The 22,408-nt window shown below is 43.8% G+C and overlaps 1 protein-coding gene across 1 annotated transcript; it reads right to left on the minus strand.

Moving 5' to 3' along the window:
* Positions 1–7,646: 7,646 nt before the first annotated feature.
* On the minus strand, positions 7,647–21,717 carry YIPF6 (Yip1 domain family member 6). The gene is made up of 7 exons (XM_072123192.1): positions 21,560–21,717; positions 17,400–17,528; positions 16,603–16,681; positions 15,800–15,842; positions 14,681–14,806; positions 12,389–12,546; positions 7,647–8,694 (listed from the first exon to the last, which is right to left on the minus strand). The coding sequence occupies exons 1-7, from the start codon at positions 21,602–21,604 to the stop codon at positions 8,570–8,572; spliced, it is 705 nt and encodes a 234-aa protein (XP_071979293.1). The 5' UTR covers positions 21,605–21,717; the 3' UTR covers positions 7,647–8,569.
* Positions 21,718–22,408: the final 691 nt, after the last annotated feature.

Below are 22,408 nucleotides of genomic sequence, written 5' to 3' on the forward strand. Positions count from 1 at the left end.
TGGGGCTTTTTCTATACCGAGATGGTCAATACAAATAGACCCTGGGACTATATGTATACTGAGGTGAACATGTGGTGGGACTATCTGTATACTGAGGGGAGCATGTGCTGGGGCTATCTATAAATTGAGGGGGTCTTTTGATCTTGGGCTATTTGTATACTGAGTGGGTCATGTGCTGGGGCTATCCATACACTGAGGGGATAATGTGCTGGAACCATCTGTATACCGAGGGAGGCATATGCTGTCCTGTATATACAGGGTACGAGAACGTCAGGTCTGCATATTTTTTATATATAATGGGGAGGCAAAAAAATATTATCCAATAGGGGCTGCAAAATTCCTAGTGGCAAACCTGCACTGGGCATGTGAAGGGGTGAAACTGTTGTTTTTCTCCAACAGTTGCAAGACCTTACAATTATACAATATATTCTTATATTTGGAAATGTAGGTGCAATGAAAGAGAACTTTTTAAGTGCTCTCGCTGCCATTCTAGTAATCAGTAGCGTAACTAGAAGTTGATGGGCCCCAGTGCAAAGTCTGTGCCAGGCCCGACTATAATGTATGTTTTAGAGAGCTAGTCTTCTCATATGGGAAAGTGACACCATAAGGGCCCCCTAAACCTCTTGGGCCCGGGTGCAACTGCAACCTCTACACCCCCTCAAGTTACGCCCCTGATAGTAATTTTCCATTTCTATCTCTCCATTTCTATCTTCTTTCCATCATTGTATTGAACAGTCAAGTTGCTCTTATACACATTTCCTTGTTGGATATTGGATAAATCCAGATTTTCTGTAATAATCTTGCCAAATTTGACTTCTGCCAGACACGAAATGGGTAGAGTTTGTCCAAACCTTGCTCAAATGTTGAGACTATGGGTAGGTTCAGGTAGTAGGGCATGACTTATATATACACTCACCGGCCACTTTATTAGGTACACCATGCTAGTAACGTGTTGGACCCCCCTTTGCCTTCAGAACTGCCTCAATTCTTCGTGGCATAGATTCAACAAGGTACTGGAAGCATTCCTCAGAGATTTTGGTCCATATTGACATGATGGCATCACACAGTTGCCCCAGACTTGTCGGCTGCACATCCATGATGCGAATCTCCCGTTCCACCACATCCCAAAGATGCTCTATTGGATTGAGATCTGGTGACTGTGGAGGCCATTTGAGTACAGTGAACTCATTGTCATGTTCAAGAAACCAGTCTGAGATGATTCCAGCTTTATGACATGGCGCATTATCCTGCTGAAAGTAGCCATCAGATGTTGGGTACATTGTGGTCATAAAGGGATGGACATGGTCAGCAACAATACTCAGGTAGGCTGTGGCGTTGCAACGATGCTCAATTGGTACCATGGGGCCCAAAGAGTGCCAAGAAAATATTCCCCACACCATGACACCACCACCACCAGCCTGAACCGTTGATACAAGGCAGGATGGATCCATGCTTTCATGTTGTTGATGACAAATTCTGACCCTACCATCCGAATGTCGCAGCAGAAATCGAGACTCATCAGACCAGGCAACGTTTTTCCAATCTTCTACTGTCCAATTTCGATGAGCTTGTGCAAATTGTAGCCTCAGTTTCCTGTTCTTAGCTGAAAGGAGTGGCACCCGGTGTGGTCTTCTGCTGCTGTAGCCCATCTGCCTCAAAGTTGTACGTACTGTGCGTTCAGAGATGCTCTTCTGCCTACCTTGGTTGTAACGGGTGGCGATTTGAGTCACTGTTGCCTTTCTATCAGCTCGAACCAGTCTGCCCATTCTCCTCTGACCTCTGGCATCAACAAGGCATTTCCGCCCACAGAACTGCCGCTCACTGGATGTTTTTTCTTTTACGGACCATTCTCTGTAAACCCTAGAGATGGTTGCGCATGAAAATCCCAGTAGATCAGCAGTTTCTGAAATACTCAGACCAGCCCTTCTGGCACCAACAACCATGCCACGTTCAAAGGCACTCAGATCACCTTTCTTCCCCATACTGATGCTCGGTTTGAACTGCAGGAGATTGTCTTGACCATGTCTACATGCCTAAATGCACTGAGTTGCCGCCATGTGATTGGCTGATTAGAAATTAAGTGTTAACGAGCAGTTGGACAGGTGTACCTAATAAAGTGGCCGGTGAGTGTATATATATGATAAATGCTTAGAAAACACACAATTTTATCTAAAGTGTAAGTAACGCTATCCTGCCTCTTCCATGAATAAAAATGTCAATATACAGCACTGCTATGGGAGGGGCATTACAGTATGTGCAAAAGTTTGACCTATTTCTAAGTAAAATAGAAAATGATTACTGCATAGTGTGAGCTAAATCTTACATTAATATTTCCTGATGCATAAGTAGGTTTCATTTTAAGTTAAATGTGGCTTCAGTCCATTTCCACTGGAACCAGTTCAAGCCTTCAACCCCGGACTGGGAATAAATCAGTGTCACTGCATCTGGAGAGGCCAGCAGCTGCAATGTGAGCCTCTAACTACATTATCTAATTCCTCCTGTATGTGAGAGGGAGGCAGACAGCTGGATGAGGGGGCGAGAGGAAGGGGAAGAATACTGTATTATTGCAAAAAGAGATATTTGCAGTACTTCCTCAAGCATTTATGGGTCTGGATTCAGCAATCTACATGGGCACAGTATCTACAGACCAAGCTACAACATATACAGAACCTATATCATTCCATCCCTGTGTCTCATTGTATATCCAAGGCCCAACAGGTTTCTAGAGCCTCCTGTATATTTTCCTTTAATATTGTTATCATTTACATATATCATTGCATTAAAGGGAACCTGTCACCAGGGACCTCACTCTCACTAAAGACAGGTTACAGAAGCCCATTACAGCGGCATTGCAAATACTCCTTTCTGCTTTCTCTAAGCATTTGCATTAAAATATAATTGTGTACTTGAACTTACCTTGCACCCTGACAGAATCCTCTGTGTAGTCCCAGAAATTGGGCTTTGGTTTGGAAAAATTTAAGAAAACAACATGTGACTTGTCTGTGCTGCAGAGTGCTCAGCTCCAAACCAAAACAAAGCCCTACCCCTGGGACTACATAGAGGATTCTGCCAGGGTACAAGGTAAGTTCAAACACACAGTTATATTGTAATGCAAATGCTTAGAGAAAGCATAAAGGCATATTTGTAATGCAGCTGTAATGAGCTAATCAATAAACTGTAACCTGATCTTGAGCAATTCATGCCTTTTCATTATAATAAAAAAAGACTGTTCCACAAATTCAAGAACTGAATAAAATTGTGTATTTAAAAGTACAGCCTGTGAACCAAACCAACATGCCAATTTAGGGAACTATATGATTCTTCATGCATTTTGCAATGTAACCCCTCTGGGGCCGGACCACAGTGTAAGGGCAGCTGAATTCCCAGTGACTGGAGTGGCTGGCTGTACAAATATATCACAGTGGAGTGGTCCAGAAGAACAGGCCTTGTCCATACCCATCAGGGTCTGTATGGAGATGCAAGGGGGAGGCAATATAGTGAAGGGATCCCCCTTGGGCACTTCAGATGTGTGTGGAATAATAGATCTCCAGGCAGATGGTGAAGGGGAACCCTGTGATGTTAGCAGCAGCCAGGGATCGCACTTGGTGACAGAAATCTTGAACAATATCTTCCAGTCTCTTTAATGGCACACAGTCCAAAGCAACATAAGGTAACAGGTGCAGGCACAAACAAGGTGGTGGATTGGTTGGCTGTGGATCTGGAAATTGGAGCGTACCTCATCCCTAGTCCAGTGGTCAGAGGGCTGGCTAGTAGGAGCCTCAATTGGCCCTGTTGCTTGAGCGGCAAAATGGCAGTCTCTGTGGTATTAGTACATAGGGATGCAGGCTTAGCATAAAGGTCTCCCTCTGAAGGAGGAATCAGTAAGACTTGAGAACAGTGATGGACTGACAAAGACTGACCCAAAGCCTTTTGCAGAGCTAATTCCAAAGCATGCTGGGCTCCAACCAATCACCAGCCTGGGTTATGCGGAAACGATTACAACATAACATACAACATGTTGCCACATAACACATATTAACCCTACAAAGGCATATGGTACTGATTTAGTACTACATTCTGACAGTAGGTGGCATCAAAGGATAACATATGGGAACTTTAAATAAATATCAGAGGAACCCCAGTAGTAAATAGATAGAATACCTACAGATAGCATGGGAAGCTGGCCAAACTTGCACCAACCAACCAGGTGGCTAACTGGAGCTAATTTTTGTAATGACCCACCCTGCGGGACATTACAAATTTTTCTGTGTTGGGACACCCCTGGCAAATCATCCTTTTGCCGGATTGGCTGTCTGGCCGCCAATTTGGTATTCTATCCAGGTCACCGGGGGCGAACCTAAACTTGATCATCAGGTCCAATCATCTCTAGTGATCAACATAAGTCCTCAAGAGCACTTTGAAATTTATCTCCAAAGATTGGGCAGTCTATAAAATGCCTTTTATGTATAAAAAGTTTGTGATAAACTGCACACAACAGGCCATATAACATTCCCGTAATCTCACCCTCCTTACAAATTACAGTAACAGATCAATCAACAGAACTTAACTGGGGCACCTAAAGTGCAGCGCCTGCCCCTTTACCAGCAGGGGGAAGCAATTGCTTGTCCTGACATGCAGAAGCCACTCAAAAACATTGATAACAAACAATATACTATAATATACAGGGGTTAAAAAATTGTAAAAAAATTAAAAAAAAACTTAAAAAACGTGAATCATAAACTGAAATCATAATTCTGAACTCACAGTGAAAGCCGAGGAAACAGAATCCCAAAGAATAAATAATTACTCTTTATATAACTACTTGTATTCAGTGGCTTTATAGATCATGAAGTACAAACAGACCAAGACAGAATAATAGAGCGGTCAGATGAAACAATAGGAATGAGGGCCCTGATCACAAGAGCTTACACTCTATGAGTAGGGGGTGACACAGGAGGTGCATTTTGTTGGACCTTTCCACTTTGTTGGACCTTGGAACTTTCTTCCAGCTCCCTCTGTATGTTGCACAAGATAGTAAATGATGCCAATAGGAAGAACACACAATGATCAAGCATTTACAGGTCTTGTGTGGACAATCCCTTTAACTATCTGACCATATGAAGAGCATATGAAAACCTAGCTCCATAATAAATGAAGCATTTGTGATTGGATCTCACCTTACAGTCTTCTCTTTGTGACTCCGGGTGAAGATTTACACTGTGAACTGGTTCCTTACATAGGGACACCCATGTTGTAGGTGGCAGGTCCGCAGTGCCGCTCAGCAGTGTTACACAGGGAGAGGAGACTGCAGATGAAACACATCGGGAGCTGTGCAGGTGACATCATGTCCTCACATGTAGCTGCTGAATGCCTCATGGAAGCCACAGGCACTTTCATCCATCTCTAGAGAGAACTTTATAGGGAATGAAATTCTATACCCTTGTAATATTGCACATCCTTATGTGAAATAACTCCATCCATTGGCGGAAGTGGGACTGATTTGACCTGCTCAAAGGAAATCCATCATGATAAAGCAAAGACACATACTCATAGATCCAGGTACTGTGACTGTGGTAATCTTCTATTATCTGTTATGCATGGCCTCATTCCTTATAAAATCAACCATTAAAATTATGCTAATGGCCTGAAGGGAATAACAGAGCTTCCTGTGGGAATTAACAGAGCCCCTCCGTGCTGCAGCTTCACATGCTGTTACACTCCCCCCTCCATGTAATTTCACTCCAGCAGAGAAAGTTTCAGCTCACAGTGGGAGAAGGAAGCTCATTTGCATACAGCCTTTCATCCTGGTGGTAGATGTCTTTTAATGCCTCCTGCACAATTTTTTTTTCTGCTGCCACAAAAAACAGCTCTATTGGTAATTTTGTGTGTCCACAATATTTCCCCTGTGTCCACAAAGGAGGCCCATGTGTATTCCTTGTGTCAGCAGTATTTGTGGATGGCATAAAAAAACCAGGAGGTTGTTACCTAGGGGCAGTTTAAGACCCTGGGCTGTATGAATATTATATATACAGACATATATAATATATATACCCGGGTCACGGCTGTATTTCCACAAAGTCGGTCCGTGTGTAATCCATGCTCTGAGATTGTTGCCTAGTAACCCACACTACAACATTGACTAGAAAACCTAGTTCAACCCTGCAAATGTTTTTTTTTTGTTTTTTTGCAGCCCTATTGATTTCAATTGGACCGACTAAACCACAAACTTGGATTAGAATAGGACGTGCTCTGAGTATTTAGCTCCCGCCACTAGGGTCAGACATGGTGCTGAGCATTAGGGATGAGGAGGGATTACCCCAAATAAATCCTCACCACATTTCAAGACTCTGGGGTGTTTGAGCCAGATATATAAATCAGATTCTAATGGACATCAGAATAGTCAAATTTATTAATTTTTTCCCCTTAATTTGTTTTAAATCGTCCCACATAAGGACATGAAAAAGTGTATCCCTTGTAAAATTACACAAGATCTAATCATTAGGCCCCAGCTTTTCAGAATATAGATTATCTTGTAGGGTGACAGCATAGGTAAGTAAGGTACTTACCTCTGCAATGCACCTCATTTAGATGCTGCAGTTTCTCTTCCCTGCTCCTTGCATCAGCTAGTCCTCTACATACATCTGCATACACCAAATACTCTCCATAGGAAGCTATGCAGCAAAATACGGAGCACGCTTTATCTTTTATCTGGTGATGGCGTGTGTGCTAACCATACAGTACACAGCGCACTTCTACGGTGGCCGTATGGGTAGCTGCTGTTCACACGGCTAGCATAAGGCCGTCATAAACCATCGTATGAAATGGGGCTCAGTAGTTTTGTCTCGGTTTATTTCTGTGACTCCTACATTTTGCATTAGTATTGTAAAGCAAACAAGACTGCAGGTTCTGCATCTTCCTCCAGTCAGCAGCACCATGTTACTACACTGTATTATTGAAGTGCCAATTATCAGTCCCAGCAGAAACCAAGAGCTGTGGACCATAGGAACATGTTGGGAATGGTTGTAGAACACAGCTGCTTTCAATGCTTATTACCCAAGTGTTTCACTGAAGAATAATAGGATGTATGTGGGATGCCAGTATTGGATCCTTAAATCTGTCTGGGTGACATGAAGGATGGCTGCATACCCTTAGGGTGATGTCACACGTTCAGGTTTTCAGATGCAGTTTTTAAAGCAAAAACCAGGTGTGGATCAGAAAGGGTTGAGACAAATAATTGTAAGGTGCTACTCCTCCTCCTCCTACTACTTTTACTCCATTCCAGGTTTTGGCATCAAAAACTGCATGTGAAAAACTGAACGTGTGACATCACCTTAACTGCATTATGTATTGACACCAAGTAATAGTATGAGGGGCTTTGATGATGGGCTTTTCCGGGGAGCACCTAAATCACCCGTCTAAGGCTGTTGGCACACGTGGCGGTTTGAACCCGTTTTTGGGGCATTTTAAGCAGTCCTTTAAAAATGCATGCGTTTTTTGAAAATGAATCTGTTTTTGACCCGTTTTAAGATAATTGGTAAATCTGGTCAAAAACGGATGCGTTTAACGGACTACTTAAAAATGGCCCCAAAACATCACTGCTCATCCCGTATCCACCATAGCTCCAAAAAGAAATGGATAACTTATCATATTAAAAAAAAAGTTTTAATAAATTATAAATATAGATTGCAATATACCATTTAATTTAAAACAAATCATTTAAAGAAATTCACAGCTCACCGCTCTCCAATGTGCTAACACCCTAAGAAAGAAAGATGCACAGTAGTAGTGAATATACTCTTAAGGCCCTGCATGTGAGGGTAAAGCAATGCATAGTCCCACTTATAGCAGAGTCTTCTGTCATTTTACACTCATCCTTGACTTGTTTATGCCCAGAGCTTTGTCGCATATACTCCCATTTGTATAACATTCATACGTACGGTATATGGATGTAAGATAGTTCTGTGTGCAGCGCCCTCTACTGGTTATTTAAATGTAATCTGGATACATGCATTTTATAGTAACACAATAAGAAAGGCATCACTGTATGTAAACTCTTCTCTTAGTCTCCTTCCATCATATCATGGATGTATACTTTAGTCTGAGGCTTTGGCTGCAGATAACTCGGTCAATAGAAAGGCAGTTTTGGATGTACGGTTATACCCTGGATACTGTACATGCATGTCACTAGTGTATGTATCATATAACCTCTGCATAAGAAATGCATGTAAGTCTAGAGAAGTATAATGAACTTTTACATGACGCGTGTCTTAGTAGACACTAAGGGGTAGTACAGGAATAAAGATGGTGTAGCATATCAGGTCTCCACAATTCTATCATCTCCTTAAGATGGGAAGTATGAGAACATAATATATACCTGCAGAATTAGTGCAGGGCTATACAAAATACTTCACACCAGGCTCCCGGGACTCCTGCACACACCAACGTGCTTCTTCTGCTTCATGTTCAGCATCATTACAATATAGAGACTGATGTTATGTGTCCTTCATTCTACCCAAGAGTCTGCTTCTTAGAGCCAGGAAGTCTGTCAGTACTGAAGGGTTTAGCAGAACTAAAGGGATGAAGGGTTGAAGGTCAGGATCATCCAGCTGATGACAAAATAGAAGAGGAATATGGGATACACGGCCAAGGCTCTCCGGTTGGGTGGCTGACTGTCCGCCAAGAAGGCAGTGGAGGCTGCAAAAGAAAAACCTTAAGTTCACAAGTTGCATGAAGTAAACAGAGGCAGAAACAGCATTAAAAGTCAGCGAACAGATGATGGGATGCAGACGACATCCCCCTTCTAGTCTGTTATATGGTGCTTGTACAATGTGACTCATGCACAGAAGAGGATTTTTTCTGCGTTTAGTACTTTTAGCCTTTCAGTACTTCCCGCTGCGGCCCTTTTTCGATTTTGCGTTTTCATTTTTCACTCCCCACATTCAAAAATCCATAACTTTTTTATTTTTCCATGTACAGAGCTGTGTGATGGCTTATTTTCAGCGTAACAAATTACACTTCAAAATAGTGGTATTTAATATTCCATGCCGTGTACCGGGAAAAAAATTCCAAATGCAGTGAAATTGGTAAAAAAAAAATGCATTTGTGCCGTATTCTTGTAGGCTTGGATTTTACGGATTTCACTGTGCACCCCAAATGACATGTCTACTTTATTCTTTGGGTCGGTACGATTATGGGGATACCAAATTTGTATAGGTTTTTAATTGTTTTCATACATTTAAAAAAATTAAAACCTCCTATACAAAATTTTTTGGGGGGATTTTTCCATCTTCTGGCGCTAATAACTTTTTCATACTTTGGTGTATGGAGCTGTGGGTGGTGCCGTTTTTTGCGGATTTTGATGACGTTAACAATGTTATCATTTTTAGGACTGTACGACCTTTTGATCACTTTTTATAGAATTTTTCGACTTAGGGCGCGATTTTCCGTTACGGGGTTAAACGCAGTGAAAAAACGTTATCATATTTTGATAGATCGGGCATTTTCGGACACGGCAATACCTAATGTGTTTTTGATTTTTACTGTTTATTTATATCAATTCTAGGGAAAGGGGGGTAATTTGAATTTTAGTTTTTTTTATTATAATTTTTTTTTTTTTTAATTTTTACTATTTTTCAGACTCCCTAGGGTACTTTAACCCTAGGGTGTCTGTACGATCCTATCATATACTGCCATACTACAGTATGGCAGTATATGGGGATTTTACTACTTATACATTACAATGTGCTGACAGCACATTGTAATGAATGGGTTAACCCGAAGTAGCTTCGGGTCTTCGTGAGACCCGAAGCTACCATGGCGACGGATCGCCGCTCCCCGATGACGTCACGGGGAGCGACGATCCACGCAAAGATGGCGGCGCCCCGCGCGCCGCCGTCTTTTTGAAGCCGCCGTCACCTTTGCCGGCGGCGATCATCAGTAAAACACCCGACTTACCGGCTATGGAGAGGGCTCAGCCCGTGAGCCCTCTCCATGTACCGGGACCAGACATGTGACGTACTATTACGTCACATGTCGGTAAGGGGTTAAAAATGGTTAAAGGCGGCTTTCACCACCTCAGAGCTCTCTTTAAAATTCTGACGTGGAATTTTCTCTCTAGTTCCCCATCAATACCAAATCATCAATGTCTTTTTTTTTGTCTCCCTACTGACTCACACATTAACATATAACCCTCTGGGAGACATTTCCTTTATATGGCTGGATTAGAGTATATTTTTCAGCATGGTTATTTATGACAGCTCTTCTTTATGCCGTCATTGTATCTACGTTTTTGTACAGACAGAAAACATTCATGTCCGATGTTACAAGCCACAGCTGGAGCTTCAATGAGCAAATAACAACACATTCTTACACTAATGTGTACAAAACCAAATTTTGCAACTCAAGAATTTTTATTTCAGCATATAAGCACAGAATGAAAGGGAGAAAGCAAAGAGGTGCTCACCCTCAGACTTCTATTCTCCTAAATTATATTTTTGGTGGAAAAGATATGAATCCTACCTCATTGGCTACAAGCACATCCCTCTGACTTGACAATAAAATAACTGAAGCTGTTGATGACACCGTCTACATACATACATGCAATTGTCATTGGACAAAAAATTTTGATGGGTTAATCACTGTTCAATTTAACCTAATGCCAGAGTTGGCAATCATTAACCCCTAACCCTAAACGGGTTCTGTACGGTGGAGCCATTTAGCTTCTCCCTTCTAGCTGATATATAGGTACGAGGTAATCTGTAATCTAAACTCTGGTTCTACATCACACACAGTCCAATAGCTGATCATTGGGACTGATAATTTAAGTGTTTAAGCTATGCAAATAAAAGTTACGTTCTAGTGAGTTAAGGGTTAATAATTACCAACTATGGAATTTGGTGAAGTTGATGATACAGACCACCACAAAGAAAAGATTTAGGGAATTGAAGGTAATTATTAATTCAGCAGACAGTAGATCTGTTGAAGCCTTTCCAGTGTATCCAGTGGTACTGCATGGAGAACATACGGGTGGTCGAGGTGGGCTTCTTATACAAATTCATGGGAACTTGAGGATATATGATCAGGTGGTTATGTACTGAGGGGGTTGATTTCTGTTTACTTTCTGTATTCACTTGTTTGTACTCGATGGCACAGATCCTGCGCTGTAATATTGGTTTGGTAGGTTAATCAGCAGTGTTTGGTACCATGACTGCACAAATGGCGACTTTACCAGTTTCATGTATATTCAAATCTGAGACATAACTATGTCTACCTCCTGTAGGAAGCGGGAAGTATTTCTTACTCATTTAATTTCTTATATGCAAGAGTCTTCTTAGCCTCCGAGCCTCTGTGCCCACTACACAACTACAGAGATCCAGGGCTGGAGAGCATAAATCTTTAATAGAATATAAGAATTATGACATTTCCTTTACAGGTCTGTTCTATTCCTATTAAAGGGGTTGGCCACATTTAATAAGTTCTTCCCTGGGGCAGGAAACCAAATGTTAGTGCAACTTGCCTTCCGATGGAGTTGTCCAGTGTTGCCCACTCCTCCTGGGCAATCAGCAGCAACTTCATCTTGTTTTCTAGTCTTGACGCTGCATGTCTGGGTCGGCCCCCAGACAGGAGAAACGCTTCACGTTCCTCCCGTCGTAGGCGTGCTCCATGACGCAGCCCGTTCTGTGCTGTGAGAGTTCATCGCTCAGGGAGCAAAGGCAAAGCTATGAAACACTGCACATACACATAGAAGGTGGCACCGGCTGATCTCACAAAAGCAGGGATGCGGGACTAAAGGCAGGGGAGTACCACTATCACAAGAATATAGGACTAGGGGGATTAAATGTTAGTTTATAATTTAGTGGATATAATTTGTGTGATTGAACAGTATCGCTAGGTAGTTGTTGGTATGCTGTTGGTATACTCTATTCAGTCTGATTCACACTCCTTACTAGGATGGCTGAATGTCATCTTTGGTAACTGCAACTATCCCAGCTACTGCTGTCACAACACAACTAGACCCTAAGACCCAACGCGTTTCATGATTGGCAAAAAATCATCAGGGGTGGGTATTCTAGGGTACATTCAAACATAGGTCTGCGAGGTGTGCATGCTCGACATAGTGCTAGCCGTGGTGCGCGCCTATATAGCCCCAGGTTGCAGGCTTTTAGTTGAGATGAATTTGTACTGCACTTTATGTGCATTCTCAGTAGCGAGGCTCCTCTGCTACAGATAGGAGGAATAAGGCGCTGGGAAGGAATGCCCACTCCAGTTAGACCCGCAGGAGGACAGGGCTGTGGAGTCAGAAGTTTGGCTTACTGACTGCACAGCCCTTGAAAGAAAAGACATGTCGCAGCTTAACTTAAAGGATTTTAAAAAAATAAATATAAATTACCAAATGTAGACCAGCCAAACATGGCAGCCACTACGACAAGCCGCAGGATGAAAGTGGTCAGGCTCACACTCGCCAACAGCAGTAGTCTACATATCAGCATGGCCACTGTAAGCGGCAGGATGCAGTATCCCAGCACACACAGACTCTGGAAAAAGGAACTGGAAAAGAAATGAAATTACTTAAAAATGCAGCTTTACAGCAAATACACATCAGCAACATTATGACTTGTAACCGATTTACATATCACACCACAATAATTCATCTGAATGATCTGCCATATTGATTGCTCCATTTTAGCTGTTTACCATTTTGTATTCTTTTACTACAAGGACACAGCAGTATCTGTACTCAAATTTTCATAGTTTATACAGTTGAAAAAAGACTCTTGTCCATCAAGTTCAACCAAGGAAGGGAAGGGATTGCATTAAGAAGGGATTTAGGGGAAACAATTCTATATAACATAACTATCAATGTTATTTAACTAGTCATCTAGACCCTTCTTGAAGCTCTCTGCTGTCCCTGCTGTGACCAGCTCCTGAGGCAAGCTATTCCACAGATTGACAGTTCTCATAGTAAAAAAGCCCGGTCGCCCGGTGATTAAACCTTGATTTCTCCAGATGGAGACAGTGCCCACTCGTCTTTTCATTTGATGTCATCTGAAACAACTTACCACCATATTTTTTGTATGGACCATTCATATATTTATATAAATTAATGATGTCCCCTCTTAGTAGTCTCTTTTCCAGACTAAATAAATCTAGTTGCTTTATTTAAGGGGTTATCCTTAAAGATTAAAACAATGTATAGAAACCAGGTGCAGACAACTCAAACTTATTTGCCACTGGTGAGGCATTTAACACAAAAAAACCCCACCAAAGTTGTAGTTGCCTCCTCGGTCGCTCCAGATTTCCCACACCTGTGCCCGTTCGTTTACAGGGGCACGGAAGGGCCGAGGTGGGAATTGGGACAGGAGTACAAACTTTCACGGCACTGCGAGGAGAGTACAGTTTTTATTTATTTTTTTTAATTTTAAATGCCTCACCAGCCTGCCCCCAGAATTTTACAAACACTTGGATAACCTCTTAATTGAACCCTCTCCAGCTCAAGGGCAGACTTTTTATGGACCGTAGCCCAGAACTGGACAGCATATTCCAGATGAGGCCGAACCAGAGCCTTGTATAGTGGTAATATTACATCCCTATCCCCGGGAGTCCATACCACTTCTGATACATGACAAGATCCTACTGGCTTTAGAGGCAGCTGATAGTCATTGCATGCTGTTATTTAATTCATGATCTACTAGTACCCCCAGGTCCTTCTCAACAAGGGACTCTCCCAGATTTACTCCCCCAAGGACATATGTTGCCTGTGGATTATTGGCCTCCAGGTGCATAACATTACATTTATCCACGTTGAATCTCATTTGGCAAGTGGATGACCAAACATTCAGTTTGTCCAAGTCACCCTGCAGCCTATGAACATCCCCCATAGACTGTTTTACACTACACAGCTTGGTGCCATCTGCAAAAATAGACACAATGGGGGTCATTTACTATTTCCGATTTGCGCTGATTTCCCCTGAATTGCCCCAGGATTTTGGCGCACGCGACGGAAATCGGGGGGCGTGGCCGAACGAAAACCCGACGCATTTAAAAAAAAAAAAAAAAAAAATGTGTGTCACGGAGCTTGCACTTACCTTCACTCAGCCCGGCTTGGTGTATTCCACCGTGTCCCAGGGAATTTCAGCGCAGCAGCGCAATTTGGTGGACGTCGGAGGAACTGCCTTAATGAATCCCGGCCAGACCCGAATCCACCGTAGAGAACGCGCCGCTGGATCGCGAATGGACCGGGTAAGTAAATCTGCCCCATTGTAGTCTGTGGGAAATTCTGGGATGCTATACATACATCCCTAGATGTGCTGCATGCGTGGTCTGCTAGACACAATCAAAAATGGCATACCACTTAAATGTCTCTGATGAGGGGGTTGAAGTATAAAATGTTCGTGGACATCTCTGATTTAATGCAACAAGTAAAGGGTCAAAAGGATATGTCATAAATGCATGATATAAAGAATGCGGCCTCGTGTCAAGGTAGAACAGTGGAGATGGCAACAGGGGACCCAAGTTTTCAAGATAGTTGAGCAAACCAAGGGAGCCCAATTATCTTGTCTTAGGAGATATATATCCTGTGATTAAGTATAAATACTCAAGATCAGAAAAAAACACTTTACAAAGTAAAGAAAAAACTGAAAAGAAAAAAAAAACGTATTTCCCCCATTCACAATGTACGTACATGGTTCCACCAAGAAGCTTAGAATTTAGTGTGATGACAACTGCGCCGAACCAGATGATCACAAACACTTCAGCAAACTGGGGGCCTCCATCATCTTTGCTGTTTGCATAACCTCCTTGGAGCATTCTTACATAGGAAAGAAAACACATAAACATAGAAATTATTCATGTGAATTTCCCGATGATGAGACAGTTAAAAAGAAATCAGTATTTTAAAAGTGCATTTGTCAGCGTCATCTACAACCCTGTACAACGATAATTTGTTATAGCGCCAACAGTCAAAACACCACAAAAAAAATAAAAATTGAAAAGTGCTACAGACAGCGCAGGTTAAACTCATTAGAGTCCTTGGAGAAAAAAACTACAGTCGAAACTGGTATTGTTTTAATGTATTTTTTCTTGTCTCTGTGACAATTGGATTTTCTAAATTTCGTGCTGTCATGGCAACAAGGATTACCAATAAAGCTTCACCTTACAGATGATCATTGCAGTCTGAGACTATAGTATAGCATCCAGTGGCATTACAGTGGACAGAGAGGTCCGTCTCTAACTAGGGGTCGCCTGTAAATCGGGTCTGCTTGTTCACCTACACAAACTATAACAAAATAATGCCAACCATTTCAGACTTTGGATACACCCCCAAATTCCCACAGGTGAGTGGGACTGCATATATTTTTATAGGCCTGTTAAAATAGCCAAGTGCTATAAAGGACCCCTGCATACAAAACAATAGTGGTCTGACCCCAATCTCAAAATAGGGGGAAGTCATTCAGAATTTTCTCAATGGATCTGGACTATTTTCAAGAAATCCCTTTGGAAGACCCGAGGCTGTCAAGGCGACGGATCACCACTCCCCGATGACGTCACGGGGAGCGATGATCCGCAGCAAGATGGCGGCGCATTTTTTGATTTACCCGCGATCGCTCCTAGCACCGATCGCGGGTGTTACCGGTAAGGCTTTGCTGCGATATGCAGGAAAGACATACTGGCTATGGAGAGGGCTCAGCCTGTGAGCCCTCTCCATGCACCAGGACCCAGCGCACACGCGTTGAGAAGGGGTTAAATAAAACATATCCAAACTGTGTGAATCAAATTAAAATGGACTAAAATGAATACTTACAATGCAAGTGAGACGCAGAGAACAAGAGGACCCCATAAATCCCCTACAAAAAGAACAGATCACAACAGTATTAAAACTGGGGAAAGGGCAAAAGTAACATACAAAATATTATATATCATATAGATGTATAACCCCAAGCAGAAATAAACTATTAATTTGAAATGGGCCGGCAAATAATATATATATCTACCACCACTGAACCCTTACTTAGGAGCAATTCTTAGTCCTTAGTCACAGAATCTTTTTAAACAAATTTGCCATTTGCAACTCTCCAAATAATTCACTTCTCTTCATTTGCTTTTTGGAGTATTGAGGAAAGGGGGGGGGAGGCACAACGATTCTTCTTCTACAGGATGGTTGTGTGTGAAATCAAAGCATTTTAATATGTAATCGGAAGGTGTCTGTGTACACCCCTAACCAGCCGATTGGAGCGATTTCAACGCTAAGGAGACAAAAGATCCAGACACATCCTGAACAAGAACAAAGTCACATTATAAGCCTAGAAGAGCACTGCGCATCTGCCAGTTCAGAGAAGCTCAATGCACAGGAAACACGGCATCCCTTAAATTATGACATCTGTGGTCTCACCTTCTTACCACTATGGATGTTAATCATTGCCCAAAGATCTTTGGATAAACAATTTCTCTAAAATCACTGGGAAAAAGAGAAGGTATATCTAGGAAGCTGACAGTGTCCTTTTTAATGTTATTTTTATTTGTAGGGGAATTTAGGAGCAGCTAGACCTCCTCTGATGCAAATCACAAACACAAACAATCCATAACACATTGCAGCAGAGTACTCACAGTCCCTCAGAAGTGCATTACTCTTTTTAGGGTACATAACATGAAAAAACTTCTGCCCAACAGCTTTCAAGTCCCGCATCTGAAAAGGCAACAAATAAAAAACAATTTAGTTGTTAAAAAAAAAAAAAAAAAAAAAGGTCAAAAGTATGACGGTTAACGGGAACCTGTCGCCACATTTGCACGAATGCTGCTTTTGACAGGCTATAGAGCCCCATTAACTAACTGACACCCTTCTTTTAGCTCACATCCACATTGATTCAAGTTGATATAAGATCAAATTGATCAGAGGGGGTGTGTCTTGCTCCGCTGGCCCCTGCCATCTACGCCTTACTATTCAGCATTTCATGTCATATGACCAGGGTTATGCCATCAAAGGTCTTGTATCCTTTACATTTGCAAAATGTAACCCATGTACGTTTCTGATGACATCAAATCACATCAGCCTCCATGGATTTCTACTACTCTCCATTCTCTATGGAGGCTGCTGTGATTTCATGTGATCACATACAGTTGATTAAAAAAATATATAAATCAAAACTCACCTTTCCGGCGCCCCCCTTCAGGTCTTCTTTGCAATCCGTCTGCCAGCGGCTGCAGGTCCGTGCAACGCACAGCTCTGATGTCAGAGCTTGTGACAACACAGATCGCACAGGAGAAACGAGGGAGCCGCCAGAAAGGCAAGTTTTGTTTTTTAATCTAGTATAAGCCAAGTATGGGTTTTTCAGCACATTTTTTGTGCTGAAAAACTCAGCTTATACTCGAGTATATACAGTATTTGTGTAAAGTTTGGCACTTACAATGGTGTCTCTAACCGGTTCATCCAACGTAGAGAAATCATCTTCCTGTGATTGTGAGGCCATAGGGACAGTGATCTCTCCCTCCACCGGAATATCTCCCGATATGGAAACATCTGATAATCCTGCAAACTGGAAGGGAAAATGACAATCAATGAGACAAAGCAATAGCCTTATACAGGCGGTCCCCTACTTAAGGACACCCGACTTACAGACAACCCATAGTTACAGACGGACCCCTCTGCCCACTGTGACCTCTGGTGAAGCTCTCTGGATGCTTTAAAATAGTCCCAGACTGCAATAATCAGCTTAAAATTGTCTGCAATAAAGCTTTATTGATAATTCTTGGTCCTATTACAGCAAAAAAATTTGAAACTCCAATTGTCACTGGGGCAAAAAAAAAAAATGTCGGGAACTACAATGATAAAATATACAGTTTCGACTTACATACAAATTCAACTTAAGAACAAACCTACAGTCCCTATCTTGTATGTAACCCGGGGACTGCCTGTATACAAGAATCACAGGATCCCTCACAATACAATGGGAGAGATCTATCAAAAGTATTCCTGACAACCAAGTTGACTGATACCCATGAGCAACCAGAACAGTTTGCTCTCAGACAATTGTTTAATCCCCAATGCCCTCCCCCAGAGGTCGCACTAAGATATTTCTAGAAGGGTAATAATACTCCTCTTACTATTTTTGAGGAGTATTTTTAGCCGGGAAGGAGTATGAAATTTTCAGTAATACAAATATATAACTCATAGCTGTATATAATGTTGATAGACGCTAATTATATAAGAAAATCATGTGTCAGTATCTTCTGTGTTTAAATAGCAAATTGAGGCAGTTGTAGTGATGTTACATCATGCATTGCCCAGACTGGAGCGGACCCCCCAACCACACCGCGGCCCGCCGAGACCTCCCACCACCACACCGCGGCCCGCCGAGACCTCCCACCACCACACCGCGGCCCGCCGAGACCTCCCACCACCACACCGCGGCCCGCCGAGACCTCCCACCACCACACCGCGGCCCGCCGAGACCTCCCACCACCACACCGCGGCCCGCCGAGACCTCCCACCACCACACCGCGGCTAATGCCGCTGACACCAAACCAGACTGCGGCTAACGCACAATGTATCCCCCTCCCCATGTGACCAGACTGTGGCAGCCGCTGCCAAGCCCCAGTGGCCAGACTGCAGCTGACACTGCAAATCCATGATAGTTGCTTTGTAAAATGCTTTTTTTAAAAATACATTTTGGTTTATTTTTTTTGGTGTCTGTGTTGGGGGGGGGGCGGTTTTTTTTAGGTTTTTTATTAATTGAATTTGTGTCATTTTTTACATGTTTTTACTGTTTATGCAGTCCTGTTTCACATACACCTCAAGCCACCTCAGCACTCACCAGCCACGCAGTCCCACGTAACATATACCTCATGCCACCTCAGCACCAGACATGCAGTCCCACGTAACATAAACCTCATGCCACCTCAGCACCTGTCAGACATGCAGTCCTATGTAAAATACACCTGCCACCTCAGCACCTGTCAGACATGCAGTCCTACATAACATAAACCTCATGCCACCTCAGCACCTGTCAGACATGCAGTCCTATGTAAAATACACCTCATGCCAACTCAGCACCTGCAAGACATGCAGTCCCATGTAACGTACAGGTCTTCCCTGACCTTATCACATCCACTGCTGTCAGGCCCCCTCACCTCCATATACATGTATGCACACAGTACCTGAACACGTTCTACTTGCAGGCAGCCATTACAGCTCTATTTCCTGTGAGGAGACTGTGTAGTAAGCCACGCCCCTTTCCTGGAGGCTCCGCCCCATCGTGTGACATCACGGCTACCCGGAGCAGCTCCATTCTAGAGGCTACCAGCGCTGTAGTGTGTGCTGAGCAGTGCCGGCCCGTGCGCTGCCAGTGTAATGTCCTGCACACCATTGCTGTGCGCTCCGGACCGCTCAGCTCACACACTACACCCAGGGATCATTGCCAAGCGTACTTTTACGCTTGGTAATTATTCTGGGGAGTAATGGCGCCACATCATGCGTCTATGACACTTGGTGAGGCGTTAATGCGATCTTTGCCCTCCCCTATATACTATGTGACCTAATTTTACATAAAACAGCAAAACAATGCCTCCTTTTGCTACTTTGAAAGGCAGCCCCATTTGCATCAAGCATGACATACAAAAGAAGCCCAATGTTATAATGTGGGGTTAAGCCAAACCACTATATCTATACCAGAATGAACAGACTCCCAACTATAGACAGCACTGTTCTGACCTGGTTGGGTCTCCTCAGTACAGGATAGGGATCTAGTTTAGCTGAGTGAGAGGCTTTTGACTAGGGTCAGAAAGTAAGTTCTCCATATGGAGAGTTTGCAAATTTTGGCCGCTTTGTAGGTGTGTGGAGACATATAATCACTGATACTATTGCATATTTCCCAGAATCCCCTAGTGGAGCATCAATGGCTATACGTTGGCACACGCCTATAAAGGCGGCCCTAAAGGGGTTTTCCCACAAATTCAAGTTAGACCCTATCCACAGGAAAGGGCCTAACTTGCTGATGGGTGAGGGTCTCAGTGCTGAGACCCCCACAGATCACTAAGACTAGGGGTCCCATGTACCTCATTCGGACCCCTCGTAGCTCCATGACAGTAATGGAGCAGATGGCCGTGCATGACCATTCTGCTCCATTCATCTCTATGCAGCTGACGAGATTACCGAGTGTGGCGCTCGGCAATTTTTCCGTCAGCTCCCTTTAAAGCCGCCTTATAGGTGTGTGGCAACGTATAGCCACTGATGCTTCGCTAGGGGATTCTGGGAAATATGCAAATATGTTTCCCAGAATCACCGAGTCCCCCATGCTGTGGATAGGGCCTAACCTGAATTCATGGAAAAAACTCTTTAAGTGCCAAACTTTCCATAAGGAAAATGATAAAAAAAAGCGCATTTCATTCCCTACCTGAGGGCAGAGGTAGTTTGGGGTAAAATTCAAGGGACAGGTTCCCCAAGTAGTTTTTATTTTTTGCACCATTAAAGGGCACCTACCACCACAAATCTACCTATAAAGGTAGATCGGGTGGTAGGTGGATCAATGGGACGTGAGGATAGCCCTTTTTTGGAAACTTTTATTACCCTAATATGTAAATTTTGTTATGCAGCTACTTGGGCGTGGAGTAGCCGCATCTGAGGTTACACGAGGTGGCTACTCCACGCCCCGGTAGCCACTTTACCCCTCCTACTCACCATCTTCGGCTGCTCGTAGCTGCGCGCCCTCGTCCGACGATCCTGCCGTCTGCGTACGCGCAGAACAGCAGGCCCGCGCCTGTGCAGCCCCGGCATGCGCAGACGGCAGGATCGTCGGACGAGGGCGCACAGCTACGAGCAGGTGCGCTCCAAAGATGGTGAGTAGGAGGGGTAAAGTGGCTACCGTTCTGTGGAGTAGCCGCCTCATGTAACCTCAGATGCGGCTACTCTACGCCCCAGTAGCCGCATAACAAAATTTACATATTAGGGTAATAAAAGTTTCCAAAAAAGTGCGGGGAAGCGAGGATTAGCCCTTAAAAGGGCTATCCTCACGTCCCATTGATCCACCTACCACCCAATCTACCTTTTATAGGTAGATTTGTGGAGGTAGGTTTCCTTTAAGTGTAAGCTTCAGGTCTATGAATGCTAACACTTAAAGACATTTCCTACATAAAGAGCGTCTCCCTGGGGTTACTAGTGCTCAGTGTTATAGACAGGACGGCCTCTCACTCTGCTGTACATCTGCTCTGGTGCATATAAGGCCTTGATAAATCTACATGGGTGACAACACTGATCGGAGAGACAGACTGCGCAGTCATCTGTCACCTCCTCCCAGATGTGATCAATGACATCAGAGGGATGACAGGGCTGGTGGAGGACATGTATACACAGGTGATGTACTGCCCCATCTATCTGCATTACAGTCTCTCCAGGACAGACACCTGCCCCGTGTATCCGCATCAGAGCCACTGACTGCCATGCACAGGATCCAGGTGTGACATCACACAACACGGGAGGTACAGGGTGCGCGATGCAGTCATCCACCTCCCTGCCCGAACAATACATTACACTACCACCTCTCTGTACCGGCCCTCAGCCGCCATTTCTCACCAGCTGTTTACTCCCGTTCTCCTGCTTCTCCTCCGTTTCCGCCATGCTTCCGTTTTCCTCTTATCAATCTGTTGCTACGTGGAGCAGGATCACAAAACGTCATCAATGCTAGACGACTTCCGCTTCCGGCGCACTGGGATCAGGTCACGTGAGGCGTGCGTAATGTACACGTCATGAGCCGAGGAGCTGCGGCTGATTGCATATGACGTCATTGGCTGCATAGCTCCTGGAAGAGACAATACACGCACATTGCCCGGCTACCGCGCATGCGCTGCCCGTTCTGGCTTTTGGCATAGAAACTTTTCGGCTGTATAAGTGCATTCACACTTTGCATTGCGTCTGTGGGCGGGGCTCGACTCGGTGATTTGTATGTGAACAAAACATTTCAATGAAAACGCAAATGTGATTAGGCAGAGCCTCACCTATGTACATGTGCAGTGCTTTTCCAAACGCAATGAAAATGTAACGGGTGAACGCAGCCTCAGGGTACACCCTGTCGTATCGGTGGTCATACAGGTTTGCTGGAGAGAAGGAGGTGGTGACCCTGCTCCCCTTCATAGAGAAAAGCGGCGCAAGGCCCGCACACATGGGGAAAGGGCTAATTCACACGGCCGTTCATGGGGGATGTACATGAGGCCGCATATCTGTCCCCATAGACTGCAATGGCGGCCCAGCGGCGGGCCGCCATTGCCGCTGTTTCCTATGGAGGGAAGAGGGGTCACCTCCAGCGCACGGCGGGCATACCGTCTATGGAGATGTATATGTGGCCGCAAATTTGCGGCCGCATATACATTCGCCTAGACGGCCTTCTAAATGTACCCTAAGGCTATACGTCCCCCATACACTTCA

This window comes from Engystomops pustulosus, chromosome 9, assembly GCF_040894005.1.
Source record: "Engystomops pustulosus chromosome 9, aEngPut4.maternal, whole genome shotgun sequence".
Lineage (NCBI taxonomy): Eukaryota > Metazoa > Chordata > Amphibia > Anura > Leptodactylidae > Engystomops > Engystomops pustulosus.

Coding starts and splice junctions, on each gene's coding strand:
- YIPF6 (XM_072123192.1), bottom strand. CDS start 21,604: ATGGCGGAAACGGAGGAGAAGCAGGAGAACGGGAGTAAACAGCTG. Junction 16,682..17,399: donor AACCGGTTAGAGACACCATT/GTAAGTGCCAAA, acceptor TTGCCTTTTCAG/ATGCGGGACTTGAAAGCTGT. Junction 15,843..16,602: donor TAATGCACTTCTGAGGGACT/GTGAGTACTCTG, acceptor TTCTTTTTGTAG/GGGATTTATGGGGTCCTCTT.